Source organism: Uranotaenia lowii, chromosome 2 (assembly GCF_029784155.1).
Source record: "Uranotaenia lowii strain MFRU-FL chromosome 2, ASM2978415v1, whole genome shotgun sequence".
NCBI classification, from domain to species: Eukaryota; Metazoa; Arthropoda; class Insecta; order Diptera; family Culicidae; genus Uranotaenia; species Uranotaenia lowii.
This window is the reverse complement of record NC_073692.1, coordinates 331,467,783-331,482,689: the sequence shown is the minus strand read 5'-3', so window position 1 is coordinate 331,482,689 and position 14,907 is coordinate 331,467,783. Positions and strand designations below refer to the sequence as shown.

The 14,907-nt window shown below is 39.1% G+C and overlaps 1 protein-coding gene across 8 annotated transcripts in view; it reads right to left on the bottom strand.

The window, feature by feature from the left end:
- The window catches only part of LOC129744574 (heterogeneous nuclear ribonucleoprotein L), a 528,701-nt gene that overhangs the window by 178,725 nt on the left and 335,069 nt on the right, over positions 1–14,907 (bottom strand). For all 8 annotated transcript variants that reach the window (XM_055737162.1, XM_055737163.1, XM_055737161.1 and 5 more), the window contains one exon: positions 10,881–10,966. In XM_055737162.1, coding sequence (XP_055593137.1) covers positions 10,881–10,966 — 86 coding nt within the window. The remainder of the gene's footprint in view (positions 1–10,880; positions 10,967–14,907) is intronic.

Below are 14,907 nucleotides of genomic sequence, written 5' to 3'. Positions count from 1 at the left end.
ATAACGAATCTCAACGACTCTTGAAGGCAGAAAAAAATGTCTGCTCTCTTCCCTCATATGTGCGTGACAGCGCAAACCACGACGATACTTTGGATGGACACTTTTACGAGCCTGTAAATCTTTTCGGAAAACATTCCAGGCGCAAAATTTATTATGTGGGTTCTATAACTCACGTTTTGTTTTTTTTAAGTAAGGGGTTTTAAACGCACGTTCGTAATATTGTTTTATTGCGAAAAGATTAGAAAGTTTTGAAAATACATTGATTAAGACACTCAATTTCTACAAAAATGTAGAAATTTGTTTGTTGGATTCAATGAAGTAAACAAAACGATGAATTCTATTCTCAATCAATAAGACTAATTAATTAACCTAAAATGCCTACGTGTTGGCGGTACCCCGCAATATTCTAAATCAATCATCCGATGGATCCCAGCTGACTCGTCAAAATCATTTTTATTTAATTAAATCAGCCAAATCATTAATAATTTAGCCCCTACGCAGAACCGGGGGGCTTTGACCCGGGGGCCACTAAGCGAACGAAATCAATTAACGGCATTCAATTTAGGTTTCGATTCTATGTTGGGATAGATAAGGAAGAATGCCAACAAGCTCACAAACCCATCTGCGCAGGAGTATTATGAAGTTTAACAAATAATAACGGCGGCGGCAACGGCGATAATTTATCACACTTGGCACTCAATTTCCAGTAATCCTTCCCGCGGGAGCGTAAAACACACAAAATTTTGCTCCTTCCATACCCGATTTCCGGCTAGCAGCAGCTGGATCCGGTTGTTGCAGCTGGTTTCCGGTACACTCAAAATTTGTCGGGATTCATGATTATTATGATTTTTGATTGGAATAAAACCAGAACATAGAGCGTTCCAGAAGGATGCATTTAAAGACCACTTTTTTCAGTATCACTACGAACAACGGCTATTACTCAACTTATTCGTTCCACAAAAACTAACAGGAAAACTTTGAGTGTATTTCACCAACGCAGCCTGGTGGGATTATTCTCACCTATAACATTAATGTGCCTCCCCTTTTCCAATGACCTCCTTCCACTCCTGAAAGAGGGAGAGAAAAAAAAAACCTGAAACAGACAGCTCCCGGGGCCCGGAATAGAAACCTCCATTATCACATTGTTTCACGACACGAGCTCTATAATTTGGACTCGATGGCGAGCGGAGATAAAGCGGAGTCCTACATACACAGACAGAACCGGGACAGGAACGCGCGAGATAACGAGAATGCAGCAAATTCCTGACCGACCCGAGGGGCAAATGGAAAAGCGGAAAAGCTCCGATGCCAGCAGGTATTAAAATTGGAAATTATTTTCTTTCTTTCAAACCGGGCGTTTCAAGCCGGCAGGTGACCGAGTCCTGTTTCCGTTAGGCGAGGTTGAAGGTATGAAAATTTGCATCACCCGGTGCGCTCTGAGGGGACTCTAGAGTCAGCGTGCCTAAAAAACTGATTTATTATGTAGTATTTACTTGAATGATTTTATCAAAACGAAAGATTTTGATGGACTCTTGAGAATACAGAAAAGCTAGTTAAAAGAAGACAGCATCATCAGAAGTTCTGATGATGTCAGGTCTTGAGGGTCGTAAGTTCACTGGGGTTCATCAGACTTCTGAGGGTTGTCACGTCGATTTCTGATAGTCTTCCTGCCCCTGAAAAGTCTTCCGGCTCTGAGAAGTGCTTGTGGCCCTGTGAAAAGTCAAGTTTCTGATAAGTCGTCAGGCTTTTGAGGATCGTCAGTTCGATAACTGGTGATCTTGAGGCCCCTGAAAAGTCACCTTGCTCTGAGGAGTATTGTACCACGAAATTCGTCAGGCATCTGAAGGTCGTCCAGACCCTGCGGTTCGATAGAACTCTCAAAGATACCAGGTTCCTAAGAAGTTATCAAGTCGATTTCTGATAGTTGTCAAGCCCCTGGAAAGTCTCCTAGCTTTGAGGAGTATTTGGCCTCGAAGATCTACAGGCGTATGAAGGTCATCAAGACCTTGAAGGTCTCCAGACTCCTACACGCAGTATTGTTTCCCAAGGACAACTGGTCGATTTCTGATGGGTCCGTCAGACCCCGGGATTATTTTCATTCTCTGAGGAGTATGACGCTTAAAATTTCGTCAAGCATGTGGTGGTTGTCAAGATCCTGAGGTTCGTTAGAACCCTAAGATATCAGGCTCCTGAGAAGTTGTCAAGTTGATTTATAATGATTGCCAGGCCCCAGGAAAGTCTTCAGGCTTCGAGCAGTATCTAGCCTTGAAGATCTATAGGCAAATGAAGGTCATCAAGATCTTGAGGGTCTCCGGACTGCTGTCAAATGAATTGGTTCCGAAGGACATCAGGTCGATTTCTGATAAGCCCGTCAGGCCCTGGGAAGATCTTCAGGCTCAGAGGACTCTAAGGGCTCAAATTTCGTCAGGCATGTGAAGGTTGCCAAGACCCTGAGAGTCATTCAGCTCCAGAAAGACGTGGGGCTTCTGAGGAGTTCTTATGCCCTGAGTATCGTCAGCCTAAATTACAGAGAACTCTGTTGCAAATAATTTTGAGTGAATTTTCTTCACAGAAACTGTGCACTGATCACGGAGTATTGATAATTATCACAGGTTGGTGAAAGATTTTGATGGACAATGAGAATTTCTGTATTCTCAGCTATAGCTCTGGCTAGTTTAAAGAAGACAGCATCATCAGAAGTTTTGAGAGTTGGCAAATGTAAGGTCTTAAGGGTGGTAAGGTCCCTGAGGTTCGTCAGGCTTTTGAAGGGTATCACGTGAATTTCTGATACTTTTCACCCTGGGGTGTTGGCCTTGATGGTCATCAGGCCCTTGAGGGTCTCCAGACTCCAGTGTAAAGTCGAGCTCCTCAGAAGTCATCAGGCTTTTGAGGGTCGTCAGTTCGATTACTGATGATCTTCAGGCCCTGAAAAGTCATCTTGCCCTGAGAAGTATTAGACCACGAAATTCGTCAGGCATGTGAAGGTTGTCAATACTCTGAGGTTCCTAAGAACCCTCAAAGATTTCAGGCTTTTAAGAAGTTGTCAAGTCAATTTCTAATGATTGTCAAGCCCCTGGAAAGTCTCCAGGCCTCGAGGAGTATTTGGCCTCGAAGATCTTTAGACATACATATGAAGGTCATCAAGATCCTGAAGGTCTCCAGTCTCCTGCACGAAGTATTTTTCTGAAGGACATCTGGTCGATTTCTGGTGGGTCCGTCAGACCCCGTGAAAGTTTTCAGGCTCTGAAGAGTATGATGCCTCAAATGTCGTCAGGCAAGTGATGGTTGCCAAGATCCTGAGGTTCGTTAGAACCCTCAAAGATATCAGGCTCCTGAGAAGTTGTCAAGTCGATTTCTTATGATTGTCAGGCCCCTGGAAAGTCTACACGCCTCGAGGAGTATTTGGCCTAGAAGATTTTTAGGCATATGGAGGTCATCATGACCCTGAAAGTCTCCAGACTTATGGAAGAAGTATTGATTCCGAAAGACATCAGGTCTATTTCTGATGGGCCCTTCAGTCCTCGGATAGTCTTCAGGTCTAATTCTGATGGGCCCTTCAGTCCTCGGATAGTCTTCAGGCCCTGATGATTATGCGGCCTCAAAATTGGTTAGGCATGTGAAGGTTGCCAATATCCTAAGGATCATTGGGCTCCTGAACGACGTTGGGCTTCTTAGGCCTTGAGGATCGTCAGCCTTGTTCTGAGTTGCTATTGTATTATTATATTGTCAGCCTTGTTCTGAGAGCTATTGTATTATGAAGTGCACAGAGTAGATCGCGGCGCGCTTTAAACTCGAAAATAAGCAGTGATCTTACCTTACTATCTTCCAAAAGTGCATCGAAGATTTAATTAAACGGTCAAACTTCAACCGTCATCTGTCGTCGCGAGTTAAAACCAGCAGAAAGGGAAAATTGGGCGGATAATAAAAATCGAAATTTTGCAAGCAAGTAGCCATTGTTCACGAATTACAACATCGTCCGTGGTACTCACTGATCTCAACTTACGGAATTCTGCTCACCATGGCAACTCGGAGCCAAAACACTAAACGTAACAAGCCGGACAATAACGATTCCACCGACTCTTCAGAAGAAATGTCCATCTCACAGCTAGCAGAACTATTGATGGGAAAAATGGAACAAACGAAAACCGAAATTTCCGAACACATCAAAGAGGAGCTATTGTCCATGAAAACTGAGATCAAAGCTGAGATGGATCTCATACGCTCAGATCTGCAACAAACAATCTCCGAACTTGGTGTCTCTGTCGCACGCAACACAGAAGGCATCCAAATGAACACAGAGAGTATCGCACGATCTCTGAACACCAACGATCTGCTGATGAGAGGCATCCCGTTTATTCAAGAAGAAAACCTATACGAATATTTTGAAAAGCTGTGTCGTCATCTTGGTTACGCTGGACAGGTGCCTCTCGTCGATATGAGACGCTTGTCGAGAGCCACAATGATAGCCGGGAAGGCGTATATAGTGATGATCCAGTTTGCGATAACCAACCAGAGGAACGATTTCTACTCCAGGTATCTCAGAACGAGGACACTCACTCTCGAGATCATCGGTTTCAAAAACAAGGATCGAATTTTTGTGAACGAGAATCTCTCTCCCGCTGCAAGGCTTCTCAACATTAAAGCTTTGAATTCGAAACGAGAGGGAAAACTTTCATCTGTCTACACGAAAAACGGCGTAGTGTTTGTTAAGAAGAGATCTGACATCGAAGGCACACCGATCTCATCGGAAGACGAGCTGAAGCGTGTACTACAATAACCTTTCCTTACAAGATATCTCTCTCCTCTGATTCCCATCCTGCTGTCCTTGGTGATTCCTCTCCTGAAAGTTACAAAAAGTAAACAACCCCTTCCTCATAAGTGCTCTCTCTCCTTCCAATCCATCCTTAAGCTATCCCGTGACTCCCCTCCTAAAAGCTACAAAACGTAAACAAACCCATCCTCATAAGTGCTCTCTATCCTTCCAATCCGTCCCTAAGTTATCCCGTGACTCCCCTCCTAAAAGTTACAAAACGTAAACAAACCTATCCTCACAAGTGCTCTCTATCCTTCCAATCCATCCCTAAGTTATCCCGTGAATCCCCTCCTAAAAGTTACAAAAAAAAAAAACCTTTTCCTTACTAGCGCTCTCTCTCCTTCCAATCCATCCCGAAGATCTTCCTTTGATTCCTGGTCCTAAAAGTATGTTGCTGTTGTTGCTGTTACGTTGCTGCTGTCGACGGGGAGCTGTTGTTGCTGTGGTATCTTCGGATTGGCGTCATCGAAGGCACTTGCTACGGATCGTTACTCTATCGAACTTAGCGTAAAAAAGACTGTTTTCGAGTTTAAATTGCGGTAGTTTGAATTTTAGAAATCGTTCATTTGAAAAAAACCTTTTTAATTAAAATTGATCATTGCTTCTTTAAATGTGTTTTTCATGATAATGGCTAATAATGATCAGTTAAACACCATGACAAATGTGTGCATACCGGGTATTGTAATGAAATCCTCGTTTGAATCTAAGAAGTTATCTATCTGTTCTCTCAACATGCAAAGCATATGTGCGAAAAATATGACCAAATTTGACGAATATAAACAAATATTGCAAGTCTCATCTGTCGATGTTGCGGGGGTATGCGAAACTTGGCTAAATAATACTAAAGATACAAGTTTAATCACTATTAATGATTATTTTACGTTCAGAAGCGATCGTGTAGGTAAAACGGGCGGTGGACTACTCCTGTATGTCAAGAAACGTTACAAGTGCAAACTTATTGAAGCTAATTTTGTTGTTAGACATTCTAATACATTCGAATACATGTTTGTAGAGCTGATTCTTCCCAATCAAAAATTACTAATTGGAGTGATTTACAACCATCCAAGTATAGACTGTGCAGAAATGATCCACGATGAAATTTTGAAATACGAAGGTGCTTACGATGATATTGTTTTGATGGGTGACTTTAACACTAATCTCGTGATCCAAAATAGTAAAACTGAGCGGTTTTGTAGCGTGTTGAGTGAAATCGGAATGTATAATGTAGGGACTGAACCAACATATTTTCATAATCATGGGGCTTCACAGCTGGACTTACTAATAACAAGCCGACAAAGTTCAATAATACGTTTTGGACAAATAAGTATACCCAATGCTTCAAATCATGATATGATTTACGCTTCTTTCAACTACGACACAGAAATTGTAAACGATGAATACTTCTATAGAGACTATAAATGTCTAGATCCAAATTATTTAATCCAAGAGTACAATAAAATTAATTGGACCTATTTTCACTCCCTTACTGATACCAACGACATTATAGATTTTTTCAATGATCGTGTCAAATTCCTCCATGACACGTGCGTACCTCTTAGGAGAAAAAACACATCCAAACGCAAGTACAATCCTTGGTTTAAATCGAATTTGCAAATTGCTCTGATTGACCGCGATCGCGCTTATGGTAAATGGAAGATGACTAAAAGCAGTGAAGATAAAAGTAATTTTAAAAGACTTAGAAACATAGCAAACAAGAAAATTTTGAAAGCTAAACGCGACTACTACAATAATGAATTTAACCAGCATATGACACCGAAAGAGTTTTGGAGCAAACTTCAAAATATCGGCTTATCAAAGCGTAAATCCAGTACCGAAAATGACTTCCACCCAGATGTAATTAATCAAAAATTTCATGAAAGCTTTACTGTAGACCACGCAATATCTTATGAAAATTTTCATTCAAATTCAATGGGTTTTAAGTTCAACTGCATTCAAGAATATGAAATTATCAACGCTGTGTACGAAGTAAAATCGAATGCCATAGGATTAGACCAAATTCCTATAAAATTCATCAAGCAAATTCTGCCACTCATCATTAAACATTTATCACACATCTTTAACAGTATAATCGAAACATCTAAATATCCACAAGCTTGGAAACAATCAAAAATAATCCCTTTTAAGAAGAAGTCAAACATAACATCACTCTCAAATCTCCGTCCAATAAGCATTTTATGTGCTCTATCAAAAGTATTCGAACGAATAATGAAAAAACAAATAAGTACATATTTGAACGCATACAGTTTAATTACAGAATATCAATCTGGTTATCGACCGGGCCATAGTACAAAAACCGCAATGTTGAAAATAGGTAATGATATATCCAAATCCATAGATGAAGGTTGTAAAGTTATTTTAGTGCTTCTTGATTGTTCAAAGGCGTTTGATACAATTTCTCTGAAATTAGGTGAAAACGAAATCGTTTTTGTGGAAAAGGCAACTAGTTTGGGATTTGTCGTAAACAACAAATTTGATTGGGATAGTCATGTTTTGAAACAGTGTGGAAAAATTTATGGAGTGCTTCGAAACATAAAACTCAAGTCTAGTTTTCTTAATCAGGATATAAAATTAAAACTGTTCAAGACATTTATCTTGCCATATTTCATCGCGTGTGATTTCTTGCTACCCACAGTATCAGCCAGAGCATTTGACAGAATGAGAATTGCACTAAATTCATGTGTCCGCTATGTTTTTAATCTACGCCGTTTAGATCGAGTCACACATTTACAACATAAGTTGCTAGGCTTTTCTTTTTATAACTTCATTAAAGCAAGGTCATGTTTTATGTTCCATAAAATCATCAATACTAAATGTCCTTCATATCTTTTTAATATTCTACAGCCTTTTAGTGGCACTAGAGTGAGAAACTATGTTATACCCAATCATTCAAGCACATACTACAATTGCACATTTTTTGTCAGGGGTGTAGTTCTTTGGAATTCACTACCAAGCTCAACAAAAAATATTTTAAATTTAGGCACCTTTAAGAAGCAATGTTCAATTTTATTCAATTAGATGTAATGAGAATCAGAAAAATAGTCTGAATAATTCAACGATAGAGAGAAACAAATCAATGTAAATTATTAAGTGCATTTCATCAATACTGTAACGCCACTGTGGCATTAAAAAAGACAATTGTCTTACGCCGCTTTTCATAAATAAACTAAACTAAACTAAACTAAAGCACAGAGAAATCTATAGCAAACAATTTTAAGTAAATTTTCTTCACAGAACTTGTGCACTGATCACTGAGTAATGAGTATTGATAATTTTCACAGGTTTTACAGAATTTTATTGATTCAAAAAAATATTTTGAAATTGTGATTGTAGTCGGGGTCAGCCTCTTCAAATCGTCAGACTCCTGAAGATCATAAAATTTCTAAGAAAATGTCAGAACGCGACGTTCGTCAAGCTTCGTAAGGTCATCAGATAAAATTTAGATAACCATAGGCTCCCCTCAGATGGTCGGTTGGATCCTGAAGGCCATCTGATTCCCGAAGATCGTCTCGCCTCTGAAGAATCGATTGGTACTAGAAAATCTCAGGCCTCTGATAACCGTCAAGTTTCTAAGAAACGTCAAGCACTGATTCAAATCTTTGGAGAGGTCCACAGGCCCTTGAGAGTCATAAGCCTTCCGACGCTTGAGAAGTCGTCAGGTCAGGTCTACAGTCAGGTCTCGTGAATCATTAGGCTCCTGAGAGTCATCAGGCTCCTTAGAATCTTCAGACTCCTGAGAGTCGTCAAACTCATGAAAGTCTTCAGGCTCCTGAGAGTCGTCAGACTCTTGAAAATCTTTAGGTTTTCAAGATCTACTATAGGCCGTTTGGCACCTAAGAAGTTTTCAGACCCTTGAGATTGTCAAGCTCCTAGAAGTCGTCAGGCCACAAAGGTTTTTTTTTAAACTTTTAGAGTTCATCAGATCGAGTGGACATCAGGGTCCTTAAGGTCGTCTGGCCTGTGATTATCTTTAGTTTCTGAAAGTTCTTAGGTCTCTAATTGTCAGGACTCTTCAAGCTACTGAAGGTCGTCAGGTTTCTATTGATCTTCAAGCTTCTTGGCTTCTGAAGAGTCGCCAAGCCCCGAAAAGTTATAGGCCTCTGAGGGTTGCAAAGCCACTAAGAAAGTAAGAAATCCTTGAGAGGTGCTCTACAAGCTACTGAGGGTCGTCAGGCTTGTAATGATCTTCAGGCTTCTGGGCCACTGAAGAGTCATCAGACCCCGAAAAGTTATATGCCTCTGAGGGTTACAAAGTGTGCCCTTCAAGCTGCTAAGGGTCGTCAGGTTTCTATTGATCTTCAGGCCTCTGAAGAGTCGTCAGGCCCCGAAAAGTTATAGGCCTCTGAGTGTTGTAAAGCCACTGAGGAGGTATCAAGTTCTTGAGGTGTGCTCTACAAGCTACTGATGGTCATCAGGCTTCTATTGATCTTCAGGCTTCTGGGCCTTTGAAGAGTCGTCAAGCCCCGAAAAGTTATAGGCCTCTGAGGGTTGCAAAGCCACTAAGGAAGTAAGAAATCCTTGAGAGATGCTCTACAAGCTACTAAGGGTCGTCAGGCTTGTAATGATCTTCAGGCTTCTTGGCCTCTGAAGAGTCGGCAGATTCCGAAAAGTTATAGGCCTCTGAGGATTTCAAAACCACTGAGGAGGTTTGAAGTCCTTGAGGTGTGCTCTACAAGCTACTGAGGGTCTTTAGGCTTCTGGGCCTCTGAAGAGTCGTCATGCCCCGAAAAGTTATATGCCTCTGAGGATTACAAAGTGTGCCCTAGAAACTAATAAGGGTCATCAGGCTTCTATTGACCTTCAGGCTTCTGGGCCTCTGAAGAGTCGTCAAGCCCCGAAAAGTTATAGGTCTCTGAGTGTTGTAAAGCCACTGAGGAGGTATGAAGTCCTTGAGGTGTGCTCTACAAGCTACTGAGGGTCGTCAGGCTTCTATTGACCCCTTCAGGCTTCTGGGCCTCTGAAGAGTAGTCAGGCCCCGAAAACTTATAGGCCTCTGAAGGTTGCGAAGCCACTGAGGAAGTATGAAGACTCATGAAAGACTCATGATATACTCCGTGTATACCCCTACTCTCTAAACTCCCTAAACTGAGGAAGTATTAAGTCCTTGAGGTGTGCTCTACAAGCGACCCTACGACCCTCAGTACGTCAGGCTTTTGGGCCTCTGAAGAGTCGTCAGGCCCCGAATCGTTATATGCCTCTGAGGGTTGCAAGGCCACTGAGGGAGTATGAAGTTCTTGAGGTGTGTCCGATCCTTGAGGATCGTCGATGGTACAATAATGTTTAGCACAGGAAGGCAATTTCGAACGATTTGTTTTTCAAATTCTGGAATAAGAACGTTTTTTCAGTGTAAAAAACAATATCAAAGTCAAATTTAATCTAGCTTTCTTCAGCGTGGAAAGAAGTCACCTTTTTTTATGTCATAACAACGAAAAACTCCGTTTTCAAATAATAAATTTGACAGGAGAACAACAAAAACGTTATCACCAATTCAACGAAAAGTTCAATCGAATCTTACACTGCCACTAAAACCGTTTTAATTCGAAACCGGCAACCAAGAACCGTAAAAAAATATCTACTATCACGCACTAAAACCATATGCCGCTGACCAACCAGGAGAGGGACACCCCACGATATAAACCCGAGAAAAACAGAAATCCGGGACCCCATGTGCTCGATATTTGGTGCTGTCAAATGCGCTTTGGGTTCAAATTTCGCTTTGGTTCGATCGTAAATCACCCCCCGAACGCAAAAAAAAAAAACGAAAATAAACCGTCATACTTCAACCATTTTTTCCCTGGGCCCCAAAGGCGACTACTATTTTTTCTATTGGGGGGTTCAGTTCATTCATATTTGTCCACAGCGTCGTCCCATCCATTTCGTCGATCGGTCACTGCTGATATGATTTTGGTATGGTCTAGCAGCAGTATGTCGTCTAAATGTGTCAAGTTTTTTTTCTCCCGGCCCCGAAAAATTCCAATAAATGTGATTTGTTACTTGTTGTTGTTGCTTTCAGTGGCTGTTACTGTTATGAGTATTTTGAAAAGGATATTCAACCATGGCTTGGACTCCGTTTTTCTTAAATATCACGATACGCTGAACTGGACCATTCGGTTGACAGATGGTGTGTAGAACGTCCTGAAAGTAGAGAAAGAGGAGATGGAAACGAAGATTAGAAATTTATTATTTTTCTTCGGGCACGTTGTATCAAAGTTTTGCTGTTAACATTGTTGTTATTATTTGTATTTTCAGATGCCATCGAGTGGAGGCAAAACAGTATTGTTTGTAACTTAGGAGTGGCAGAAGATGCTTGACCAATAATATCCGAAACTCTGACACGATGATGATCTTTTTTCTCATTTTATTCGTAGGAGGAAAAACAGTTGACACGTTTTTATCCGGCAAATATTGTGGCATAGACTCCTTTTGAAAAGATATTTAGGGCAGCGCTCCAAGAGTGAACCTTTAAAAATACTCCACACATTCAAAAGTTGAAAATATTTAAACAAATCGTTTCAAAGAGGTTTAAATCAATGGGTACCTGAGCACCCATTTCTTTCGAACCCTTCAGGCTTAGATGGAAAACAAACCGAAAATGAAGGATAGCAGCGCGATAATGAAAACTTTCATTTCCGGGGCACCAAAAAGTCCGACAACAAGTCACGTCCAAAACGGTCCAAAACGAGTTGTTAGGTTTGTATTGAAATATTTCGACATCTTTTCAGGTCAACTTCTTATCGGGTGGAATCTTCTCGAAAACCCGGACAACCCCTTCTGTTAGCTTTTCAGGTCACCTTTCACCTGCCTCAATAAGCTTCAAATTCAAACAAATGGCGCCAAGGTACATGGAAGGGAGAAAAAAAACATTGCCAAAGAAACGAAACTCTATCGGATGATTCCCCCATTGGCACCAAAACTGGGAGCAAGGTGAACTTTTTCTCGATATTGAAAAGAAATTTTGACACCCAACAACACAAAAGTGTCCAATTTCGGTAGAATGTTTTTATCCAAGAATGTTCTCTGCGGCATTCAAAGAGATTTCGTATATGAGATGAAAAATCCCCTTTGAAAACTTCTTGGGACGAAGAAAAATAAAAAAAAGGGATTAAAATTCCGCCTAGGATTAAAGAAATTTGTTATCTTGAGACCAGCCTTCAAATTTATTTCAATAAGAAAGTAACAAGCAATGTGTACCTTCTTCCAGCTCTTATATCTGGAGCCACGATGCTGTATTTGCAAACATACTAAATTTCACTCTCTGGAGCCACTTAATGTATTTGTGAAAAATCAAATAAATTAAACTTTTACTCTCTAGGTCTACAAAAATGTAGAGTTAAAAGTTTTAACATAATTCTCAAAAAATCCAATCCAACTCTCTGGAGCCATAAAAATTAACTTGAGTGTTCGAAAATTTCGTCAGAAAAATTTCGATTGAAAGTGAATGTCAAAAATTAGTCTTTAAATTTAAAAACTCATCTCTTATTTAGTCCAAAAACCCGAAACGACCGGATCCCCTCATTTTTGCCACAGATGCAAAAATGGATACCACCGAATGAATTTCACATCAAAATAATTTCAACAACGAAACCGACCGGTCTGATCCCGTCCTATCTGTCTAGGACACTAGTCTATGGAGTGCAAAATTTTCTCTGGAAGACTAGGTCCGATTCTGGATACTGCCTGGGTTTTGAAATTAAAACCCCTTCCAGGAATTGTGCTTAAGCAAAAAGTCCCACCCGAAATGTTGGGCACAGTTGGCTACTCGATGTGGTTTCCTTTAAGGGGGAATACTCATTCGGAATCATTCGACCAATGTGACGAAAAGGTTGGTAATTTTCGGAAAGTGAAATTTTCGTATAAATTGAAAAATTAATTGAAAATTAATTTTTCCAATAATTTAAGAGCTGTTCGGAAAAAATTTCGAATCCATTCAAACTCATGTTAAATGTAGCGTTTGAGAATCCAACCCAGGATTGTCACCAATATCGAATTGATACCGAAACCAGAACACCGTTTTCAAATTTAATTGTGGTGGTGCCGATAGATTTCCATCAAATTTGCACGTGCTTTAGTGAACCTGAACGGAATTTGGTCGGGGGAAAAACCCACGGATCCACCTCATAAGCGGCTTTTGATCGCTGGGTATCACCAATCGAATTAAATGCGGAAACAATGATTTATAAGACAAAATTGATCTGATGAAAAACAGATATCACGAATTTCAGTTGATCTGTTAAAGATGTTAGGAAGCTAATTTTGCATTAAATTTTGAGTAGCCATACTTCTTCTTAGTATTATATTGGTAATATTATCTCATAATTCAATAAAGTCAATAAAGAATGTGAAAATATAATTTAGGCCACAACAAATTTCAAATCCTTCTTTTGTCGCTCGGAGTTGGAACATCGCGAGGGGGGACAATAAAAAATAATGCGAAAAACAAATAAACTGGAATAAATTTCACGGAATCTTGTATGCAACAAAATTGCATACTATATCGAGTAATTATTTACCGAATAATTCAATCAAATCAAGAAAACGAAAGCTGAAATAACTCCTATCTTCTTAAATTTGATTTTTGGTCTTGTAATCTTTCAGATATTGGAATTTTTTATCGAAATTTACATAAATTACGTGAAACTTTATTTATTTTCCCCTTCTGGTTTTTGGAAATTTCGAAGGAAGGGGTAACAAAAGAAGAAATTGATATTCGTTCCAGCCTTATTGTGTTTCCAGAAAGTATTATCGCAGTTTTAAGCATAATTACTATTATTTCGTTAAAATTTACAGGTTTATAAATTCCAGAACTTTGCCATCACATTTTTCCATTCTTCTACAAAATTTACTGATATTTCAAGTATTCCGAAAAAATTGCAGTTTGGAAAAAACAGGAAAATTAATAGAACCGGTATTTTGATAAAAAAAAATTTCACAGTAGTCTCAATCTAATAGACCAGATTTTGCTAAGCCAAATTTACAATCCAGCTCAATCAGTTCGAAAGAAGGCTCAATCGAATTTTAATTTATTAATCATTTTTCCAAGCAGAATCCTAGATATGTAATTATAAGAATCATCAGCAGTGTTTTAGTTTCAAAAAGGACGATAACCCACTGTAAAACATTTCCTAGAGATAAAACTCAATCTAGTAAATTATTTGAAAACCTCAATCACAAATTTTCCATGAGGAATTTTCGATCATCTCTATTCAGATTCAGGTCAAAAAGCAGCAGTTAAGATCCACTTGAGCAATTTCAAGAACTTCGATTAACTGAAATTGAGTGAACAAAAATCTACAATCAGAATCAAATTCTTCAGACAGAAATAAGAACCCCTTGTAGAATTCCTTGTTGAGATTTTACCCTACAATGTTCATTTATACATGTCCAATTGTATTGCCAAGCATTTAAAAAAATGTTGAGAAGAATTTCAACAATTGTAACTAGCAAAAGGCTTGACAAGCTTTAGATTTTTTGGACAGAAGATACCAACCAAAGCGTTGAAACCACAGCAGATAATCTCAAGAGCCCTAAAATGCTAAAAAACCAAGATCAAATTTTTATGATTAAAAAAAAATACCACGACTGAAAAAAATTATTGATGTTTTGATGGCATGTTTTAATGATGTGCTCGAGACATAAATGTTATTATTAAAGATTGCATTTTCTTTTGGATCTCATTTTACAGATCTTAGATCTACAAAACGAAATTCTAAACATTTTTTTTTCTATCGGCAGTAAAGGTCAACTAAATCCGATGAAAATGATATGCTCATATTTTTTTAAAGTAAAACCTGCTGATATGTTTTCATTTCACAACAAAAAAGAAAGACAGATGAGGAATACGACAGGATTCCTAATAAAATCAAATATCGTATCCTCGATACCCTCGACTTTGAAATTTTTTTTCTGGAATTATAAAGCCAATGGGTTTATTTATTCCAATTTGAAAAATTTTAACCTGTTTTATCTTATTTAAAGCTATATTTTTTAAAAGTGTTTTCTAAAGACTTAATAAATCTGTTTTTCGTTTCGACCCGAAAAATTTTTCAGATTAAGTTAACTATAACACCCCCTTTTTA